Source organism: Heloderma suspectum, chromosome 3, assembly GCF_057233095.1.
Source record: "Heloderma suspectum isolate Gila_16-S chromosome 3, 16-S_ref, whole genome shotgun sequence".
NCBI classification, from domain to species: domain Eukaryota; kingdom Metazoa; phylum Chordata; class Lepidosauria; order Squamata; family Helodermatidae; genus Heloderma; species Heloderma suspectum.
Genome location: NC_139460.1, coordinates 254,637,520 through 254,661,611, shown reverse-complemented (window position 1 = coordinate 254,661,611; position 24,092 = coordinate 254,637,520). Strand labels below are relative to the sequence as shown.

Sequence of the window (24,092 nt, the reverse complement as noted above, 5' to 3'; positions counted from 1 at the left end):
AAATGTCCCTCTCGGCGGCGGGTCCTGGAGGCGGTTCGCAGCGGTTCGGCAGGGGCGGCGGCCGGTCTCCCGACCAGCTGCCACCGCCGCCATTACAAAATAAAAAAGTAAGTAAAAAAAAAACACACACACACCCGTGATAGGCTACGTGACGATTTATGTAGCCTATCACGGCTAGATTTCCAAAGTCAGCCGTGATAGGCTACGTAAATCGTCACGTAGCCTATCATGGGTGACTTTGGGGGGGAAAAAAAAGCTTTTTTTTTTTCCCCAGAGTTACCCGTGATAGGCTACGTGATGATTAATGTAGCCTATCATGGCTGACTTTGGAAATCTAGCCGTGATAGGCTACGTTAATGGTTACGTAGCCTATCACAGGTTGTTTTTTTTTTTTACTTTTTCTTTCGCGGCTGGGGAGACGGGGCGCTTCTCCCCGGCCTGAATTTCGGCCGGGCGAGGCGGGATGCCTCCCCCCCCTCGCCTGAACTTCGGGGGGAGAAGCGAAGCACCTCCCCCCCACCGCGAATCACCCCTGCAAAAAGGTAAGTGACTTTCATACATACCTAAATTATTGACCTGGATATCTGAGGTAGATCCGATTCCAAACTGGCATTTCACATGTCTGAAATATACTCTGTCCCTTCCTACAAGCACTTAGGATGCAAAACTTATGCATGTTTAGATAGAAAAAAGTCCCACAACTTTCAGCATTCCCCAGCCAGCCATGCTGGCTGGGGAATGCTGGCAGCTGTAGGACTTTTTTTTCTGTCTAAACATGCATAAGATTGTGCCCTTAGAGGCTTTTTAAGACATAGCACTGAAGAGCATTGCTTGAAGACCTCATGCCTGTAATGAATTAGATACTTGCCACTGCCTCTCACTTTACTTTAGTTACTAGAGACAGAGACAAAGGGCGTGAGGATACAATTCACAATGTGGATGTGCAGCTTCCAAGAGGAGGGTGGGTGATGCTTCCACATGTATGGTGCATTCAGGGGATCTAGAAATCATGGGAGTTCTCATGGTGACCTTCCTGGGATACTCTCCTAATGGATGTGACTATAAACAAAACCTGCAGCCTTCACATGATGAATTGGGTTCCCCTAGCCATCACTGGCATCAGGGCTGTAGGCTAAAGGAAGAGGGCTAGGCTAGCTCCAACCTGGAGCTATTTTGGATTGGATACAAATCCCAGAGGGCCTAGATTCTGATCAGTGGGTCATTCTTATGGACTAACCAAACAAATCAATTCCATTTAATCTGTAGCATTTGTAGTTGGACCTGGTTTTGACAACTCCATGATGCAATCAGATCATAATAATGACAATGGTTAATCTGAGATCTTTGAAATGGGTAACAGAGATGGAGATATGTTTTGCATATTTGAAGCTGAAGGTAAGACATATACGTTGCTTTATCTCAGGTAAGGGATGTACCATTTTCCAGCCCCATGATGGGGCAAACATTTTATGTGAATGGGTCATCTGTGCAACTTGGTTTAGAGTGTTCCTTTATCCCCAACTATCCTCAACTTCTGGAATGGCGTATGAGCAGATTGTATGAACACCATGTACCATATGCAGCCCTAGCACTCACATGAAGAGTTGCAAAATAATTATTTGAGTGGCAGGGAAGTCCTCTTGAGAGTTAATGAAAGAGGGATTGCTGCTCATGGCTTATAGACTTCACTCCATGTACTTATTGATGATTAGTAATTGTTGCAGGTTTTTTCTATCATTTCAAAAACCCACCCAACCTTTGTACAATATGGAAAATGATGTGTCTCTCAAACCACTTTCAACATTTTTAAAGACAATTGTCAGAACAGAATAATTGGCATGTTGGCAAGAGAGGTTGAGGTCATTGATATGAATGCTAAGCAGAACTTAATCCATTTGGACTGGTTAGCATCATCATGCTCTCATTCTTGATGTGAAAATGGATATGTCCATAAGGTATCCAGAGAGGGTAAAGTGTCTTATATGGATGGAGTCTTCAAAGGGGAAGCTGGGTAGGCTAACATTTCATCCCATGTGGCTTGGTACATATCTGTGAAGGGAGCTATTTCTTCATTGTACCAAATAGGCATGGATGAATGATAACGCATTTGTATATGAAATAACTGGATTTTGTCAGTAAAATAACCTGAGCTGCTTCTGGGCCTTGCACTATATCTGAAGAAACCAAAGACAGCTCTTGACAAAGTATAGGAAGAAAAAAATTAAAAGGCCAACTGAAGATACTTGAAAAAAACAACAACACCACAGCCAATAAGAACATTGTGGTGCCTTTAAACTCCAGTGTAGTTTGTTTGTGTATTTTAGGAATGTAGACTGGGGTGGCAAATCTACCTACAGTCCCACAGTACTGAAAGCATAAAGGCTATACAAAAAATCAGGAACTTTCATCCCACCTCATACCCTCCCCAAAATACCCCATGCACATTCTTGGCCTATATCATTATGAGTCATCTACAAATTAAACCGCAATTAGAAAAAACAAGAGAGGCGAAGGAGGAGAAGGAGAAGAGGAAGTGCTTTTTCTTTCCTTTTACCCCAGTAAAATAGAGCACCTGTACACTGCAGTTCCAAATATGTTATCCAAATTACATCCACATGCACAGGCTTAAAGCTAAAAACCCTTTTGTCATCAGAAGAATCAAAAAGTCCAAAAGCAGTGATTGGTTTCTTTTTTTATACATATATATATATAAGGGTGAAGGGGACAGAGACAGACCGGTGTCCTTGTTTCAAACATTTATACAGGTAGGGATTTCTTTTGTGCTTTGAGTCTCAGCAACTGTGGAAATACTTCCTGCGGCAGAGAGAGAGAGAGAGAGAGAGAGAGAGAATAACAAAGGAGAGTTAGCAAAATAACACTGAGGGAACAGAAAGTGTCTCAATATCATGTCATTTGTCTTTGGATGGAATTGTTCCTCACTAACATACCTCAGTTGTCTGCTTGTCGTTTACAAGGCGGAATGCAACATCTTGTTCCTGTACTAATGAATATGACTTTAACCCTGTCAAATTATGGCTCAGCAGATGAGATGAGCAAAAGGAAGAACTGGACTAGTGGTGTGCTCCTCTGAGACAAAGTGCAATGCTTTTTAATGGAATTTGAAGTGAATGTTGGGGGTTTAACAATATGCGAAGACATTTGTCTTTGTGGAAAGAGAGAAGGCAGCTTTCCCCAACCTGGTGCCCTCCAGATGTGTTGGACAGATCCCATCATCCCCACTCAGTCCAACACAGCTGGAGGGCACCAGGTTGGTGAAGGATGAGCTAAGGCCTCACAGAACAAGTGCCAAATGTACACTGGACCACTTTTATATCCAGCAGTTAATTTCTAAACAGAGAAGGGATGAGACTTGAAGACTGCATGGAAGCAGTGTCTTCTGCCGTCCAAGCCCTTATTTCTAGTAATATCCAAACAACCCTAGCAGAATTCAACATGAATTCCACTGACCTTGGTGAGAGGCCATGGATTTTTAGGAGAAAATCTGTCTGGGCCTTTTTGCTGCCATTTTTGCTATACAGGCCTTGGATACTTTCACTCATATACACATTGCTCTGTCACATGCATGATAGGTCTTGAAACCTACAACACCTGCATTGGGCATACACAGTTGGCGGTTGACATGCAAGATGAAGAAGCATTAATTAACGACACTTCTGAATTTCCCTCCTTGAATTCCCCCGCCCTGGAATTTTGCCACCAACTCACAGAAAAATTACAAAATTAATTACAGAGTATTTTCTGACTGGCCTACCATGGTAACTGTTTATGAATGGACATGCAGCCCCATGGCAGCAATTTTGTGACAGTGCCCACAACATTCAGAATGACAAATGTGGCCACTAACCCCAAAAAAGTTGGGGACCCCTGTTCTACCTGATCTAACAACAAGAGAGAAGAAGAAGGAGTGAAGGAGGCAAGACCAAGCAAAGGAAATGTTATAGCCTGCTCTAGTTGGACTGCTCCCTGGTCAGAAGGAAAGCAGGGCCTTCCTACCAGTCCTGCTGACAGTCTACTTAATGTCTCCCTCTTCATCCCTTTTTCTTTGTGTGTTGTGTCTTTTCAGACTATAAGCCTGCAGAGAGGGACTGTCTTTTTTACTGATTGACTGTAAGCCACTCCAGGACTCCTTTTTGGCTGAGGAGCAGGATAAAAATGTTTTAAATAAATAAGAAGCCCTTAAATCAGCTCATGTTGCAGTGTGACAGACGCACTTGCAAAAACTACCAAGGCCTTGGTTAAAATAGCACCAAAAGGACCATTTGGAATCCCATACATGCAATTTAGACTCCTTGACATTCTCTCACCCACATTCAAAAAATGGTTCTTCTATCTAAGTGGAAATCCACATTTGGTTCCTCATTAACAGAGCTGGCCCAAGACATTTTGCTGCCTGAGGTGAAGGCAAGATGATGCCCAAACCCCATTCCACATAAGGAAGCCAACCAGTCTGAGAGTTGAACCTTACTTCACCACTGGCAATGGGACAACATCCTCGACCACAAATGAGGGCAGCAGGCTAGCTTAGAGGGCACAGGGCAGGCCATGTGGCATACACAGCTCCATCCTCCAACAACTCAACACACTCCTGAGGCAGCCATTTCACTCAGTGGCTACTTATGCATCCCCTTCCCAAGAAATGCATCACCAAAAAGGGACAAAAGAGGACAGTGATTTGCATAATATTTGCATATGCTAATTTATATGTATAGATGCAAATGTAGAAATAATTGCTAGAATTTAAATAGAAACAGAATGCATCTCAGCATGGTGGGGAAGCCTGATTAGGCGAGCTGTGTTCTTTGACTTTAAACCAGACTTGGACTGGAGAGCCCATCAAACAGAGGACACCTTGAAAGGGAGGACTGTCCTCTGACAGCTCTTCAAATAGAGGACTGTCCTCTATAAAGTAGGACACTTGGCCATCCTACACCTCGCTCTGCCTATAGCAGCAACCTTTATCCCAGAAATGCTGAGACTGGCTATGTTAACTCAATGTGGAGAAAAAGACAATCCTCTCATGTTCAAGAGCCTCTCTCTCTCTGTCTCTGTTTCTGTCTCTGTCTGTCTCTCTCTTCTTAATTAACATTGACTGAGGCTGAGCCCTGGCATTGCAAAACACTTGGAGGCTGAGCCCTGGCAAGCCCTGGCTCATATATATTAAGCCAAGGCTAGATTCAAAATAGGGTTGCCAGATATCCATGATTGACTTGGACAGTATAGGAACTGCCTGTTTTGTCCTGTGCCCAGGACAACATTCCCAGCCAAGTCTTGCGACTGGCAGCTCTGAAAGGCTCCCAGACTGCCCACTCCTTTCCCCAAGAATGATGCGTTGGTCTTTGCCCCCTACGGACAGCAGCTCCGCCCCCGCCCCTTCCACTCAGCTGACCGCCAGTCTCCTAATCAGCAGGCCAGCCACCCAGCGCACCTGCGCCTGACGAGCGCTCCTCATACATCTGACCGCCAACGTGCTCATCAGCAGGGCAACAGTCTATGCACTGTCTGGTTCTGGACCCTGGGCAGTCCTTGGCTGTCTGGTCATGCTCGCTGGCTGGCGTCCAGGATGTCCAGGAAATTTTCCTCCCAATAGCCTCTTGTGTACAAGAATTGGTCTTTGGGAATCTGGCAACCCTACAAATAACCCCAGCTAGAATCAGTTAGATTAATTAAAAGCACAGTTCTCGAATACTATTCCACATGTGCAAGGAAAGAGGGAGTCAGGGAAGGGGAGCTGAAGAATAAAATCCACACAAGAATAAGGCAACATACATTTACATGCACTTCATCAACCAGAGTGTACGCAGAATTAATCTTTCATTTTACAGCATCGGCAGGTTACGTCTCTTTCCTGACTACTGGCAGGTGTCTCTCTCTTCCGAACTCTTTAGCATCCACTGAACAGAACAGGTCAGTTCCTAAAGAGAATATTCCAGCCCTGCTCTGTCATGACTTATCCTCAGTGGCTATGGAATTTCCCCTGAGTTTGTACGGCTTGGAGTAAAGGAGGACAGATCTACTATCTGGGTACTATCAGGGTATGTTGGCACAGACTTTAATAGCTTTCAGTCCCTTTTCAAGAATTATCAGATGGGAAGAGCAGGAGATTTAGATCTCAGAATATACAACTGTTGATTTTGTTAACAAAGGTAATGGTATATAACCAAATGTTCACTCTCATTGGTCTTTGCTGCTGGGTCAATGTTTATTCGATTCTCATTCTCGGTTGAGCATGGTTTCTTTTTCCGTGCCCTCTCATATTTTTCCCCCCTTGGTGTTTTCCTCCTTTGCTTCTTCGTTTAGTTTCTCCATCTTTGCTCACTGGTCACTTGCTTTTTGTAGCAGGTTGTATCTTTCTGCCCAATGGTGAGACTTCAGCTCCTGATCTAACTGCATTCACATTTCGTGTCATTCTTCTCTTCCTCATTTCCTTTTGTACAGCCTTTTCAGTTGCAGCTTTTTGTGTAATAAGATTGTTCTTATTCATGCACTTTTCCTCACTCCACACTTCAATTTGTGGCTGAAATGTGACTCTCTGTGTGTGTATGTCTCCTGATGCTATTTCTCTCAATAGCTTTATGTCCTCTCATTCCATTTGCCATTAAAACTGTGCCTGCAAAGTCAGTTTTATGTGTCTTCTCTCTCATCGTTTTCTGATGTTCTTCTTTCTTTCATTTAATATTTATGCTATATATCTTTTCTTTCCCATAAATTGTTGTTTTGCTGTTGTCCGCTGGGGGTCTCCAATGTGGTGCCTGTGGACATCTCTGTGCCTACAGACCTCTCCTTTGGTGCCTGCCAGGGTCCCTGCCTCTCTGATTTTTCATCATCATCATCATCATCAATCATCATCATCTAAGAGGCAGAAATGCCTCAGACAGGAGCACTGGTCTCCAGCATAATTTTTCTTTCTAATAATACATCTGGGTTTCACTTGGGACAAATATGATTTGGCATTTGGGCTCAGACCCCACCACTGCCATGTACTGTATTTCTTGGCTATGTTACTTGTCTCTGAGCTTCATTTTTCTTCTCTTCTTCTGGGAAATAGGTATTCTGTGACTGACCACACCTACCACAGCAGCCATTTTGTGAATGGACAGAGCCTTCCATGGCAGCCCTTTTGTGAAAGTGCCCCAAACACTCTTTCATAATTCCAAATATGCTCACCGACCCAGAACATTTGGAGAACTCTGGCCACTTCTTCTTTTCATCTTGACTAATGAGTTAGGTTTTCTCCTTTTCCTTAGCTACCATTTTTATTTAACATTTATGTTGATTCCACCTCTGATTTGGCTGTTGCACATTTCCCCCCGCCTCTCTCACTCTCTTTCTTATCAGAGCATTTCTGCTCATTCTTTAGTTGAATCCCCCTACCATTCTGGTGATCATCTTCTGATCTTGTTTTCACTGCTCAGTTCTCTGACCACCATTTTATTAATTTTATTCTCTACAAACTTTGATTCAAGTTTTTTGGGGGATGGGTTGTGCTTTTCATTCCATGAACCCCTGAGTTTAAAAGGCAGCTTCTAAATCAATACAGTAAGTAAGAAGGGGCTTTGGTAAGAAGAGGAAGGGGAATGCTACACTGTGAACGTAAATAATTATCCATGTACTTGTGAAAAGATAGCAGAATTACAGTCAGAGAGCATCTCTACACCAGCCTAAAATCTCGCATTTAAAATGGGGCTTTTTTATTCCATTTTAAATGCAGGATCATGATGGACTCCCTTTACACGTGCTTCCTTCTCCCCTTTCCCCCTTATCTGAGTCTTCCATATGTTTCATTATACAACCACTAGATGGCACTGTGGTCTAGCTCCTCTTATTCTGGCTTTTCCTCTTTTCATGGAGGGAACTTAAGCGGAACTCAAGTGCAGTAATTTGATAGCTCATTATCTCCGATCTTTTAAAAACTGAAACAAAGGTAATTTAATGTGGGAGATGCCCTGGAGGTTAAAAACATCATCTGAATGACCCACAAACATTGGTGAGTAACCAATCTCAATAGCAGGATAAAAGCTCCATGTGAAGAAGCCCAGAGTCTCTCTCAACAGATCTGGTTTTCTCTGTGGAAGGTGCTGAAATGAAAAGGTAATTAACTGCAATTTTATGCATGCCTACTCAAGGGTAAGGCCTATTGCGTTGAATAGAACTCAGGTAACTGTGTATAGGATTGTGGTCTAACTGTGGATCAGGCTACTGGGGTTTGCTAAATACCTTCAGAAATCCCAGTTTAGAAATCTGAATATCAGTGCATGGACTGCTGATATATCCTAGATGTCCTTACTTATCCTGGATTTGTGGTTAATGGGGTGGGGTGGGGATGGGGATGGGATTTGCTCAAGGAAGGGAATATCTAATCCTGTGATGTGCTCCAGTCCAGATCTTTTAAATGTGGTTAAGAGAAACTGAATATTATTTTTGCATATGGCCACAGAAGTAGGGGTGTACGAAACCCCCTTACCTGGACTCTGTGGGGGGGAGCGATCCATCCCTCCCCCCCACCCCCGGAATCCTTGCCGGCCAGCTCCGCGGAACGGCAAGTCCGCGGAGCCGCCGGCTGGCTCTGAAGTGCCAGTGATACGGCCGCCATTGCCGTATCGCTGGTGGGCCAGATTGACTGCGGCCACAAATGGCATCCAGGATGCCATTTGCAGCCATAAAGACCTTAGTTTAAGGTAAATGCAGCTGTAAATGGCTGCATTTACCTTAAACTAAGGCCTTTACGACCGCAAATGGCATCCCGGATGCCATTTGCATCCGTGCTTTTAATTAACGCAATAGGCTACGCAAATATCTGCGTAGCCTATCACGTAAAAGCAGGGATGTCCTGGCACTTCGGAACCAGCCGGCGAGGATTTCGGGGGGAGGGACGGATCACCTCCCCCCCTCCACGGACCCCCATGGAGTCCAGGTAAGGGGGTTTCATACACCCCTAGGGAGGAGTCAGTTTCTCCCAAATGTGTCTGCCAGGATTTATTGTGCAGCTCCAAGCTCGACTAGAGGGATGGAGAGCGTGTGTAGCCTTGGTCTATAGGGATTCCATCCCCCTGGCCAGGTTCCCTATCCAACAGTCAGCCAGTTTTGAGTGTCTGAACCTGGTGTTGAGCACCCGAGACAGGATAGGGATTCTGTTGGTGAATCCTGCCCAACAGTCTCCCTGTTTGAGCAGACTGAGGTGGTCTTGAGCATGATGTTGAGGACCCCAAAGCTTATGGTCTTGGGGGACTTTAATATTCATGCCAAGGCTACTTTGTCAGGAGTGGCTCAGGATTTCATGGCTACCATGTCAACCATGGACCTGTCTCAAATAATATCTTGCCCAACACATGTGGCAGGACACACTTTGGACCTGATTTTCTGTGCCGTATTGGAAGAAAATGATCTGTGAGTCAGGGAGCCAGTAGTGACTCCTTTGGCATGGGCAGATCATTATCTGATCAGTTTTGACCTTCAGGCCAACTGTAACCTCCACAGGATTGGGGGACCAAATTTGATGGTCCGCCCCTGGAGACTGATGAAGCCAGATGGATTTCTGAGGTCTCTCAGAGATTTTCCTGCAGGCTTAGCCAGCAGTCCTGCCAAGGTCCTGGTCACCTCTTGGAATGAGGAGATGACCCGGGCTACTGATATGATCACTCCCAAATGTCCTCCACCTAGTCGTAGAACCATGTCAGCTCCTTGATATTCTGAGGAGCTGAGGGTGATGAAATGACTGTGTGAATGATTAGGGTGCAAATGGAGGAAGACTCAGGATGAATACGATTGAACACAGGTAAGAATCCACTTGCAATCTTATTCTGTGGCAGTGATGGTGGTAAAGAAATCCTACTTCTCCACCAGCACTGTGTCTGTTCAGTATCATCCAGCAGAGCTCCTTCGTGTGGTTAAAGGCCTCTTGCGCTTAGCACTTGGAACACAAGAACTCGAACCCTGAAAGGCCTGCTGTGAACAATTTGCCAGACACTTTGTAGATAAAATTGCTTGCATTCGTGCTGACTTGGATGTCATTGTTTTGACAGAGCCAGTGGCAGGGCTGGTGCAGCATCTAGTCGTGTTATGGATACCTTTCGGCTTGTGAAATCTGAGGATGTTGGCAAACTGCTTAGAGGACTGAGGCCTACTACTTGCCCTTTGGATCCTTGCCCATCATGGCTTGTGAAATCTGCCAGAGCTGGGCTGCATATCTGGACCTCTGAGGTGATAAATGCCTCCTTAAGGGATGGCAAGGTCCCTGCAGCTTTGAAAGAAGCTGTGGTGAGGCCTTTGCTGAAGAAACCAAATTTAGATCCTATGGTTCCAGATAATTACCACCCCGTGTCAAATTTGCCATTCTTGGGCAAGGTGCTGGAGCATGTGGTGGCCTCGCAACTCCAAGCCATTTTGGATGAAACTGATTATTTAGATCCATTCCAATCAGGTTTAAGGTCTGGTTATGGGATGGAACATCCTTGGTCACCCTGGTTGATGACTTACGCCAGGAAATGGATGGGGGGAGTGCAACCCTGTTGGTTCTTCTGGACTTCTCACTGGCTTTCAGTACCATTGACCATGGTATCCTTCTGAATCATTTATCTGGATTGGGCTTGGGAGGCACAGTTTTAAAGTGGTTCCAGTCCTTTCTGGAGGAGCGGTCTCAGTAGGTGGTGCTGGGGGACTTCAGTTCCACCCCATGGCCATTAGCCTGTGGGCTGCAGCAAGGTTCTATCTTGCCTCCCATGCTTTTTAACATCTACATGAAACTGCTGGGGGAAGTCATCAGGAGGTTTTGGCTGAAATGTCATCAGTATATATGGATGATACTCAACTCTACCTCTCGTTTCCATCTGCTCATCCCAGGGAGGCTGTGGAACTCTTAAACCAGCATCTGGACGCTGTTTGGGAATGGATGAGGGTGAACAAGCTGAAATGTAATCCAGACAAGATGGAGGTACTGTGGGTTGGGAAACCAATTACTTCGGGTGGAGGTTTACAACTGGTCTTAGATGGACCAAGTGCGTGGTCTGGGCGTCCTCCTGGACTCTGAGCTACCTTGGTAAGCCCAGGTGGCTGCGGTGTCCAGGAGTGCTTTTTACCAGCTTAGGCTGGTACGCCAACTGTGGCCCTATCTGGAGAGGACAGACCTTGCCTCAGTAATCCACGCACTAGTGACATCCAGGCTGGACTACTGTAATGCACTATATGTGGGGCTGCCTTTGAAGATGGTTCAGAAACTCCAGCTCGTGCAGAATGCAGTATTGGTGGGGATGAGGCGATTCGATCATGTAACACCTATACTGCACCAGTGCATTCCTGAGCCCAATTTAAAGTGCTGGTTTTGACCTTTAAAGCTTTAAACGGTTTGGGACCAAGTTACTTGAGGGACCGCCTTCACCTATATGAGCCTGCCCACACTTTAAGAACAGAAAGAGAGGCCCTTCTCATTTGCCCACCCATGTGGGTGATCACATGTGAGAGGGCCTTCTTTGCAGTGGCCCCATACCTTTGGAACAAGCCACCATCAGAGGTCTGCCATGTTCCGTCATTGCAGACTTTTAAGAAGGCCTTGAAAACATATTGTACTGCTGTTATAATTGTTGCTGGTTTTATTGTTGGCTTTTATTGTTGTTTTTATGTTTTTATTGCTTTTCATATTTTAACTGTTTTTTGTGTATTTTATTGCTGCAAGCTGCCTTGGGAGGGCTTCTGCTCTGAAAGGTGGCCAAGAGATGTTTTAAATAAATAAATAAATAAACAAACAAACAAACCCTGAAAATGGTCCACTGATTTGTTTGGAGTAGATGCTCTGGGCCACACTGCAGAATCCTAAAGGATTCTCTGGGCCTTGTTTAAGACCCCTGCTAGAACAGGTATACATTAGAAATTATGTTATTTGTTTTATATAGGGTTTTTAAAAAACTGTTTTTTCTAACCACGTTGGTATGATCAAACACTAAAGCAACAATTAACTGAATTTTGTACTGTCTTCTTTTGCAGCACTGGGAGGAGATCACTAAAGTTGCCAGCTTTTTCTTCACCTTGCTATTGTGCAGCCTAAACAAAGAGAAATTAAGCTAGAGGCAAAGCTTTCCTCAGCATGGATTTAAAGTAATGGAGAAAAGCTTAACCTGGTTTATCTCTTAAAGGCACAAGATCAGGGTCAATTGAAAACCTGGCAACCTTAAGATTCACTGGTTCCATTTTCTTATCATGTACACAGTGATGATTTTGTGGTCAGCCTGACGTTACTTTGTCATCAGAAGTGTATTCCTCTACTAACTCCAAGCCTCACACCCGGCCCAATGATTCAGTATCATAGAGAATAAATAATTCATTATTTATAATAAGAAAAATGCTGAAGAACTTCAATCTGAAATGGCCAAGGTTTGTCGAAAGCAATGGGTATATGCCATCTTAAATTCAGGCACCGCATGCCTTTTCTTTTTCAATGGATCAATAATATCCAGACAATGGCATGATCAGGAATAGAAATGAACTTTGCATAGGGGAACACATTTTGATTAGGAAGACTTTCAAGAAACCAAGATTTCAGGACTGTCACATTTCCAGCTGTTCAATTGTTCACTGGAAAAAGAAACAGAGGTCATCAAGTTTAAATCTCTGCACAGAGGCAGAATCTCATATAATACTGCCCAACGGAATAGATACAACCTAGATCCGTGATTCTTAACTGGGGCTATATGACTCCCCCAGGGGGGCGATGTTCAAGTCTTGGGGAAATATTCAGAATTGAGGAGGGGATAGGGAACATTTGGGATTTTAGGCAGTCCCTTCTCCCCTCTTCCAGTGTATACTGCTCATTCCACCCTGAGGGTAAAATCCCCAACCCTACATTTCTCTCCCCAGGCCCTTAAAGAAGTGGCACACAGCAAAGAGGAATCTAGCAGGAATGTTTCCTCTTGTCTGAGGGAAAGGTAAACAACAACAAAAAAACAATACTCCCCAGTCCATTTACAATGAGACTAAGAATGTGAGATGAGCTTCCAGAAAGAAGGCAACAGAGGGGCAGCTGTTCTCAGGGCCCAGCTTCAGCACTGCAGTGGGCCTTGCAGGTTAGACAAGATTTGATTAGGAGTAACCTGGAAGGGCTTGGGCCTATTCAGCCTCTGGAGTGTCAGCGTCTGTGTGAGCTCATCTCTGCCAGTGTTCTCAGAGCAGAGCCAGGGGGAGTCACCCAGCTCCCTGTCCGCCTGCTGGTCTGGCCTTGGCAGGCAGGGAGGCTGGAAGCTGTCTGTGAGAACCTGACAGAGGTGGGGTGGGGTTTGCAGAAGGGTCGCCCAGGCTGAAGCGTCACTGCTGGAGGGCTGAGCAGTGCCGCCCTGTTTAGACAGGGACCTTGCTGAAAGGCTAAAGGCCCCTTGTCTGTCAAGGGATCCGGAGGGGGTGTCTTACAGTCATGCCTTCCCTTTTAAGCTGATGCAAAGGCGAAGAGCCTTTGCTAGGAACATCTCGTCTTCATTGCCTGAAGCCTTCTCTGTTTGGATCCATCATTGTCTGGGCTTTTGGAGGCACTCTGCACATGGACTCTCCCTAAACGTTCAATTGGAACGTTGAATTGCTAAAGACTTGCCATGAAAAGTACTGTCAGGCTTTTCATAGACTTCACTTCTCATTTGTTGTGGATTGTGTATCTTCCTTTGTTGTCAGATCAGCATACTGGCAGGCTGGGTTTGAACTACAACTTTCGGACTTTCCTCTGCCTGGACCCATGCAGTGTGGAGTTGCCAATGTGAAAGCGGTGGCATGGAACTCCCTGTGTGTCTGGGTTTACCCTTCCTTTGATCTTGATAGGCCTCGACAATGTAGCCTGTAGCCTGCAACAAAAGATTCAAAGTTGGACTCTCTGTGGGTGTGGTTTTGTTTAGGCCTTTCAAGAATATATCCCTTGATTGCCTGATGGGGTCATTCGAGGAATCATGCCCATTCGTTGTCCAGGGTTGGAACCCTGTGTATAGATTGCCTGGGTCAGGCAATCCAAAGTCCCTTCATTTGTGTTCAGAACTGTGGAGATAGCACAGTAGTAGTGTTTAGCTTTGGACTGTTCTGGAGTTACATACAGCCTATAGCTACTGACCATCAGCTATATGATTTCTGAAGAGTGTAACCATTAAGCTTTTACCATGGGTTTTCCTGCAATAAAGAAATCTCACTGATTTGGGTGTCCGGTGTCAGATTGCCTGTGCATGTGCACAGGTTGCATCGGGAAACCTGACAGCTGCAATGACAAGTCACAAAAACAGGTTCTCAAAAAAGTGCCAATAGGCCTCAAATAAACCTAAAATTAAGGATTTGGCTGATGGCTACCAAGCACATGGGTACTACTGAATGCATGCCTGAGATCTGTGTATTGTATGCATATATCATAAATATACCTCAATATCAGAATAAAGTCGCCTTGTCTGGAATGTTGTGCTGGGTGCTATTTTTTTTTCTTTGTGGTTTGGGGAACATTGGATGATAATGTCACACATTTGGTGTTAGTAATTTATTAAAGATTAAGGATCACTGATCTAGATTATAGTGTGTGAGAGAGAGATTGAGGGAGATTGAGAGAGATGGGGAGGGTGGGATGGGGGGAGGGAGAAAGCCACATGAAGGCAGATCAAATATCTATCATGCTTAAATTGTCTGTAGGGCAGGAATAGTAAAACAAAACCAGGAAGCTCAATCAAGAAAGGCATACAATATGTAAGAGGGAGAGAAATACAATGCAAAAAAGCCCTCAAGTGGGGAATACTCACAGCCACGTTGAAGTGGCAATATAGCCCAATGGTTGAACACATGCTTTGCATGCAGAAGGTCCCTGATTCAACCCCTGGCATCTTCAGGTTTTTCCTTTCATTTTTAAAGGTGATGGGAAAGACCCTAAGACCCTGAAAGCTGCTTCCAATAAGAGTAATCAATGGGCTAAAGAGACCAGTAGTCTGGTTCAGTAAAAGACAGCTTCTTATGTTTCTGTGAACATGAGCATACGACCACATGGGGAGTCAATTGTCTGTAGCATATGCCCAGTTGGTGAAGAGAACTTTGTTGTGTCCTTATTTCTGCAGATTGCTGATCAGATGCAGAGAGGTGGCAAAGCTCCAGAGAAGACTGGTTCCTCACGTTACGTAGAGCTTTTCTACACGAGGCCTTTATTGTGCGCTCATTGTTCCCTACCCATGGTTGTGTACGGGTTCTTTAGATGATGTCATGACCCTCCAGTTTAGCTTCTATGTTTAAATAGCACTTTCAGCAACTTTTTTTTAGAGCAAGGAAAATACGGTATTTTTTGTGAAAGTGACAGAAAACTCTTTTCCGCTTGTTTACTTCTGCTATGCCACAGTGTCCCCTAGACATTATGTAGTGGAAAAGCAAGAAAGGAAATGCTCTTCATGTTGTGCTTGGATCTCAATTCTGCGAAGAACCTGGAAGTAGATACAGCAGATTAACAGCCTCATATAGAAGTAGAAAAGCTGATACTTGTATGTGCCCTGCAGTAATTTAATACTTGATGAACATCACTTGTGTGCACAAATTTCACACACATGCATCTTCTTCAGTTTCCATTTGTCTTTTCACAACAATCCTCAGGCTGTTATTGCTGAAGGAATTCCATTGGTGGCCTGCCAGAATCAACTGAGTTAATTGAGGAGTGCTATTGAGAAAGTGGTCAGTGCTACAGTCTTAAGCCAAGCCACATGACACCAAATAGATTTCAGTTTTCTTGAGGTGGCACTGAACTCTCTCAGACCACTCCAGGGCTGCTATGGAGTATGCAACAGAGCACAGCTGGTCTTTCCTTTTCTTTTCCAGTTCTTCCAGTAAACAGACTGCACTGGAGGCAGATTCGACAAAGCAAAATAGAGAGCCATGTGTTTCCATGCATCCTTTGCAAAGCTACTGATATGGCGGCTGCTCATGAGAGGACATTTTGGAAGCACAGCATTTTATTGGATGCTGTTTTATATACACATTATTCATTCCCTGCTTGTATTGATTTTAATGGGTTTTTTTTTTAATTGTAAGCCTTGTGAGGCCTTGCCCTAAAAAGCAGGTTAGAAATAAATGAAATAAAAAATAAATAAAACTATTCTGCGATGAAGTTGGGTTTTTCGATGGGAGGCTAGCAAGGAGGGTTTTACATTCTGTTTATTAACCAGCATAATTTTATGGGTCCAGTGGAACTTCATGGCAGAAACTAATGAACCAGAAGCAAGGAAACAGCCCCCCCCCCTGAAATATACAGTGTTTATGGTGGAACAAGTACAAGTTTTCATCATCCTAGGCAATCCTATAATAACATAGAGAGTTATTATAGTGAAGACAAAACTTCACTGTTGATTTTCTTATGCATTAAGTAGAACAAGAAGAGGAAAGATCCTGGGGTTAGTTTAGAGTAATTTAGAGAGATGAACAGGACAGGGGAAATGGTGAGCATTTTAGCAGAGGAGGTTGGAAGACTCAGAATAGATTTAGCCAACCAGGATGCAGATTTTGACCAACTGTTGGCTGATGTAGTTTATTTACCTATGGGCCGGGCATCCAACTTCTCATCTGCTAGTTGCTCTGGGGTCATCAGCTCCCTTTGAGGGACATTGGGCATGCTTTCACTTTGACTGCCTGGACTGACCATCTCTTGATCTTTCTCATTCTGCATCTGTGCATAAACATTAATGCCCGGAATCTTCCTAAAACATTAACAGAAACCATCATTGGTGTGTACGCTAAGGCTCTCTTTGCATTATGCTTTCACACCTGACAGAAGAATGATAGAGAAATAAGGAAGGAGTCATACCTTTTGAATTTGTAGATTACAAATACTGCCAATCCCACAAACACCACGGACAGCAGCATCAGCATGGCTGAACCGCTGTGGCTAGGCGTGACATCGATGAGTGGGGCTGTAGAAAGTTAAAGAAAAGTTTAGAACACCAGGTCCCAAATGTTCTAATAAGGCAGCCTAACTACAGGAATTTTCTGTCTAATACACACAGGAACTGCAGATTGATCATCACCTCTGTTGGAACAGATATCTTTGATGTTTCTAGATTTCTCATCCCAAAGGCTGCACTTTATTTAGCAGAAAGGCACAATGTTACACAATTTGAATATTATTTATTTATTTATTTATTTTATTGCATTTCTATACTGCCCCATATCCAAAGCTCTCTGGATGGTTTACATGAAGTTAAAACATGAAATACAATATGAAAAGTTTAAAAGCCATTTACATAAAAGGATACAGACAATGTATACAAACAATGGCAATGTTTGTATAAAACTATGATGGCATCTCCACTAAGCCTCTACAGTCTGTATGTGCACAGTTCCAAGATCCAAACCATGGCAGCGTATGGCTAATCAATGCCTGATTCAGGATTGGCCCTACTACAAAAGCAATGGGACTAATTCCAAATATTTGGCACCTTTTCTTGCTAATCAGGCCCAACGACTGTCTCCTCTATGTAAATTGCTACTTCCTTTGTCCAAGTTCTCCTAAGACTCAGGATAAAAGTGCCTCACAGCCTTCTCCAGTTGTGATGATTTGGAATTTGACCTTATTTTGGCTACTGTAACACATGCTAAAGCACTTTGGTTTATCAAACCAAACAAGCCTGTAGCATCCGAGAGTGGACTGGTGGAAGACCCTACTGTATAACCAGGTCAAACCATGTCGCATCTCTGGGTGGCTCTAGCAGCGGCCAAGAGCTTGAGCTTTTCTCAAAGCACTGGGTAGGTTTTATGGACATTCTGAATGTGGCCAGATATGATAAAGACCCTGCTGAGCATGGAGGTGGCAGCTTATTTTGTTTAAAGACAAATGCTTATATTCAAATGCTTAATTTTCCTCTTAGTATTTATTTGGATGGGATTTCCATTGATGTCAATGTGTTTTAGTTGGAGTATAAAAGAAACAAGAGATAAAATCAATCTTGGCCTACTCCCCCGTACCACCCCACATTTCTGTTAAGCCCCAAAGCCCTTCCCTTCCTCCTCCAGTTTCCTCTTCCTCCCTCAAATTCCCCGTTTTCCTCCCCCTGGGTTAATGCGCTCTGATGGCAGTGGTGGAGAGCTGGAGAAAGGAAGAGGGCTTTCCCCTGAAAGGCAGCCAATAAATATTATAAATAAATAAATAAGAGAGGGAGGATTTTCCCCTCTTTGATTCTTGACATTCTGTGTACTGGGCCACAAGACCCAGGCACTTAAGAAATGTAGTTTTCCTAAGGGGAAATTACATTTCACATACCCCTTCCTCTCTTCTTTCAACATTCTGCAGCTGCTGCTAGAATCCCAGCAGTGTAAAGCCCTACTGAGGCATTGTCTTACCAGTTACAGCCAACACACAACAAAGGAGGGAGCTCTCCAGCCTTGTCCCTCCATTGCCATGTTGTTTGCTCTCTACCCATGAAGGGTGTCTGCTTGAAGAGGAAGCCTCCTGCATCTATGGGTGTTGGAGGAATCCAGTTGGGGATGGAGCTCACCAAGCTTTCGTAGGGTCAGTCCCCTGGACTCTGTTCTGTCTTTCACCATATGGCCTGACTCAGCGCACAACGAGTCAGGCCAGCTGGCAGAATTTATATAATTTCCTTTTTGCATAAGAGATCATTCATGCAAATTTTGGCAGCAAATTTGCATATTTTGTGCAAATTTTGGCTGTAATTTGCACAAATTTCAGCCATAATTTGTGCAAATTATGCACATTTGTGCAATTTGTGGCCACAATTTGCACAGATCTCTATTTGTGCAAATTATGGCTGAGACAAAAAAAGAGAGGTGTTAAAAGTCCCTGGAACTCAGGAAACCACATGGCTCAGCTTGCAAAAGCAAGCCAAATCAGGTGCACTGCGGAAGTCCAGCGAGCCCAAAAAGGTTTGGATTTCCTTGATTTTCTAGCATTCTGGCTTGTGTGGACAGCCAAAGGCTCTCCTCTTCAGACAGTCACCCCCTATGAGTAGAGGGCAACAAGTGTGACAATGAAGGGGAGAGGGCTGGCGTGCTTCCTCTCCTCGCATGGTAGCTGTACTCGGTAAGGGAACATCTGAATGGGGCTAATATCAGAAAGGAGGAAAGAACGGAGGACATTTGGGCGATAGGTGGATGGGAAGATCTTTGGGGGCAGGCTAGGTGGGAGGTAGGCGAGGGCAATTCTTCTCTAGTTCAGATTTAAATTCCAAGCCAGGAGAACTTTGGAGGTCATATGCTCACCTTCTTTTCTAGGCAAGCACTACAGCCCTGGAAATATAAGTCTTGGTGATATCCCTGCTTCTGATTAAATATTCTTAGGATTCGGGGTGGGCAGATCACTTACCCTATTTCGTCTGGGGGGGTCCACGGTGGGGGGGAGGCAATCCGTCCCTCCCCCCGGAATCCATACAGGCCGGCTCTGCTCCACGGTGTAGTGGACTTAGCACAGTGATACAGCATGGCAATGGCGTCTGGCCATATCACCAGCGCTGCGGCACAGTGATACAGCATGGCAATGGCGTCTGGCCATATCACCAGCGCTGTGGAGCCGGCAGCCGGCTCCGCAGGGTCACCACATGGAGGAGCCAGCCTGGACAGATTCTGGAGGGGCACGGAGGTGAGTGCTGCATTCCGCCACGGACCCTAATGGTCCTCATTGAGGTCCGTGGCGGAATTCTCCAACATCCCTACTTAGGATTGCACTATTTACTAGATGGGCATTTGCACCTTGCTGGGTTTGGGAGTAATACTGTAATTGGTAGGTGGGTAATCTCTAGCCATTCTAGGTAATTCAGACAATTGTAATTTCTAAACCCCAAGCTTTGTGTGCAGCAACATTTTTGACTGTTTGGAATTTTTTAAAAGAAAAGATAGAAAATGGTCCACTTAAAAAGTGACAGCTGCCTATTTAGAGGACACTTCTAGTTCAGTTGTGACAGAAATTAGGCAGCATTTTTCCTCACCTCCTGTAGTTTTTGCAGTGGTAAAGAGGGCATGCAGATATTTGCTGTGCTGCTAATTGGAAATAGGAACACACAGCCATGATCCCAAGAGAAGCTATTAGTAAATCTAGCTTAGCAAAGACTTTAAATGGTGACTCAGTCGTTCCTCATGCTCTTTATAAGGACATTGTTGCTTTCTGCATACACTCCTCCCAGAGCAGAAACCTTTTTTCATTGTGGGGAAATTTTCCCCAAAAGATATCTTCATGGAAATGGCAGGAAATGAGTGCCTCATGGTTAAGAATGTGAAAATTGTTAAATGCCTCCCTTTGATGGAACTAGTTTGATCCGATTTTGACTACAGTCATAGGGTTCACACTTAATTTGGATTTTTTTAGGATGTTTTGATAAATCTCTAGGACAACAGCACAATCCTATACATGATTACTCAGAACTTTGTCCCACTGAGTTCAATGCAGCCTACTCAGAACTAAGTCTTACTAAATTCAATGGGACCTACTCCCAAGTAAGTGGGTATAGGACTGCAGCCTAATAGGATTTAGGTTATTCCTCAAAATCTTATTTATAAATCTCTGCTGTCAAGGTGGCATTAGCCAGATACTGGAAAAGTGCAGCTGTGGTACCCACCATCACAGAATGTATTAAGGTATTAGAAATTGTGGGCAATGGACAAATCAATCAATCATTGAAGCGGAATAATTTCAACGGTTTCATTGGGAGTTGTAGTCCAAAACATCTGGAGGGCCACAAGTTGCTCACCCCTAGTTTAGGGAAACAAGCCAGGATCATTAACCATGGTTTGAAGTTGTCTTGTTTCCCCAAACCACTTAATACAGTTTGTCCACATTTGGACATAGGGACCTGGTTCACACAATCATTTTCAGCTATGGTGGCTGAACTCAGCAAGGGTGGGTTGTTGGCAAGATTAACAAACCACCCCCAACCCTAAACAGCCTATGGGTTCTGGGTGGTTTGTTAACTATGCCAACAACCCACCCTTGCTGAGTTTGGATGACACGACAACTTACAAGCAGGGGTTGGGTTACAGAACAGGTGCGCGTGGCTGCCCAGCGCAGGCCACACGCCATAGTGGCTTATTTAAGCCACTGTGGCTGAAAATGATCATGCAAACCTGCCCAGCAAGTCAACCACTATAAATTGAAAACAAAAGTGAAAGCATCTGATCATGCCAGAGGAGAAGACAGGAGATGGAACCACATGAGCCCACTCCTGCTGCTCATGCATGTAGCACGAATGTACAGTGTAGCGTTATGTGCAAAACCACCCGATGTGGCTTGTGAATGCAGAGTATGGCATGAGCCTCTTATGGAATACATTTAACATTTCTGCTAAATTGGCCAGGTGATATCTAATACATCTACTTAAAATATCACTTTAATGAACGTGTTTCACAAGCAGCACTTTGGATGCAACATGTGTCCTCTCAGAGCCATAGCAGCAAAAGGAATTCTGAAAATGTAGTGTTAATAAGGAGTTGGACACTGAATTATTGATATTTAGTGCTGCCATGGATTTATTTTATTTATTTATTGCATTTATACCCCGCCTTTTTTCCTCTTGCAAGGAACCCAAGGTGGCTTACATTATCCTCCTCCTCTCCATTTTATCCTCACAACAACAACCCTGTGAGGTGGGTTGGGCTGAGAGTCTGTGACTGGCCCAAAGTCACCCAGTGAGCTTCCATGGCCGAGCGGGGACTAGAACCCAGATCTCCCGGCTCCTAGTCCAACACTCTTGCCACTACACCACACTGGATATTAGAAATATGTCAAAAGCTGAAAACAAAAAGGGTCTAGTCTTACTCACAGTTTCTCACACATACTTCCCACTGACGTTGATGGGGTTTATATGCACATGTAAATGACAGCAAGCTTTGTACACAAAGCATGTAAGATTATGGAGTCAGTTAATAACATTCAAAGTACAGCTTGCATGCTTCCTGTAATTATCTAAAATATTAGATGTATCAGAATATGATAATGACATAAATGGGTTGGTGTTGATGGATTTTAAAGGTATCATGAGAAAACTGACATCAGGTTTGCAGCAGCTTATCAAATATAAATGTCATAATCCTGCAAACAAGGCTCATCTGACTTGCACTCACTCTGTGATAATGAGATATTTTACTAATTAGCCTGCAAGGAATGGGAAATGGAAAAAGGAAAAACTCTGCATCGTTATCGTTACTATTAAAGGTTAAAATTAAAACTGTCTAAATTCAGAATTTGACAGATCCCCTCCCACACACACACACACTTAAAACATTCAAATTCCAAGGAATTAAAAGGGTATTGTTTTTAGATATCTGGAGTATAACTCCTATTTCATTGCTGCGATTTGCATCCTGCAAACAAACCTTGGGTTTTATCACCCAGAACTCGACCATCAGTATTAGAAGTTTAGCAATAAAGTTTTGAGTCGCATTACTGATGACATTTTGGATTCATGATATGCCTTATGTACAATTAATCAACTCCTATTGCTCACATACCAGAAATATTATGATTTGCAGAGCTGACTATCATGAAAAAGCATGAAGCAGAGACTAGTGAAGGTGGGGGGGGGGTGGAGTGAGGGGAACAAATAATAATTTGCTTCCAAGCTGAACCTTTCCTGCATTCACCCTTTGCTTTCCCTCCCTGATCAGATCTGTTTATTACTTTGTGGAATAGGCTTTTCCAGTCTGACTAACATTAGAAAATGAACAAGCCAATTGGAAAGTAGGTAGGGTGTTCCTGCAGCTTAAACTGGTCTGGGGCTAAATGGTGGGAAAATTCCCTGCTGTCAAAAGGAACCAGGATAGTTACCTTCTCATTTGCAGAGCTTGTCATAGGAACAGCTTTACTCAGCTGCATGTGTGTGTTTGTATGTGCCCGTGCATGTGTGCATATATATCCTCACTGTTACCATAAAAATGCTGGAATTATGGGGTGGGGGGCTTTTTTGGCAGTTGTGGGGCTAAAATCTCTTCTAAGGGGTAAAATCTCTTCTTAGAAGGCACAGCCTAGGTTCTCTGGAATATATGGGGGGTTCTCGGGAAGATATGGGGCATATCTTTGCCTTAAAAGCTCTTGCTATCTCTACCAAAACCAGGAACAGAATTGTACAGATACATTTATTCCAGTAGCCATATTAGTCTGTTGCAGCAAAAATAACAAAGAGTGTTGAGACACCTTAAAAACTAAACAGATTTATTGTGCCATAAACTTCCATGGCCTATATCCCACTTCGTCGGATGCATGAAACAGGCACCAAAGTGGGTAAGGAGAATCATACTTTCGTTTGTTTGGCTTTTTACTGAATGAGGTCCATAGGTCATGCAGTGCCAAAGACAGCAGAAGGCCTGTGGGTCCCCCGAATCAGCACCTGACATACTCTGAAAGATTTTGGACCCCAACAGCCCTGGCAGGGCACACTGGGGCTGACACCTACCTTTCTGCCACCCACATTACCATGCTGCCATGACCCTGTGCTGCCTTTTGCCTGCCATCACTCCCCCCACCCCCGCCGCCAGCCTGGTGTTGCCAGTCACCACCCCCATCCCCAAAACACACATACAAAACACCCCAGTAGCCATTTGGTTCCATTTTTTGGATCTGTGGCAGGCAGCAGCCATTTTAGATTTCCCAAAATGCAATATCCAATATCTCATCCAAAAGTGCCATTGCCCACTGGGTTGAAGATGTTTGGGGATGACTCGTGGCAGCAGCAGTGAGTGGGAGCTCCATGGCAGTGGCAAAGATCGACAGGGGGTCCAAGTCAGCACTGCAGGGGGCATAGTAGCCGGGACAGCACCACAATGCCAGCAGCCCACAAAAGCCTGGAGTCGGCCCTGTAAGCATGTCACAGCACTAAGCTGTGAATGAATACAGCATCCAATCAAATGGATGACAGAGCCAATCAGTGTAGATGTGGTTTACTTGTCACTAGCGATCCCTGGTGATTAATAGGCATAGCAAGATCTATGAGAAAATAAACACCTCAAATGGAACCATTTCTTTCAGTAGCAAAATAGTAAATCCTGGATTATGCATACAGACTGCAATCCAAGCGTACGTATTAGGGACAAAGTCCCATTGAACCCAATCAAACTTACTTCTGAATTTCTGAGTAAACTGGATAGTGTGAACAAATTTCTTC

At 44.2% G+C, this 24,092-nt stretch overlaps 1 protein-coding gene across 2 annotated transcripts in view; it reads right to left on the bottom strand.

Annotated features, from left to right (window-relative positions):
• Positions 1–2,749: 2,749 nt before the first annotated feature.
• Positions 2,750–24,092, bottom strand: part of SORCS1 (sortilin related VPS10 domain containing receptor 1) — a 618,971-nt gene continuing 597,628 nt past the window's right edge. The window contains exons 25-27 of one of the 2 annotated variants that reach the window (XM_084841982.1): positions 16,796–16,901; positions 5,447–5,649; positions 2,750–2,814 (exon numbers count right to left, since the gene is read on the bottom strand). In XM_084841982.1, coding sequence (XP_084698108.1) covers positions 2,750–2,814; positions 5,447–5,649; positions 16,796–16,901 — 374 coding nt within the window. Of the gene's footprint in view, positions 2,815–5,446; positions 5,650–16,519; positions 16,689–16,795; positions 16,902–24,092 lie in introns of those variants that run through there. The other variant, XM_084841983.1, reaches the window with a different exon arrangement.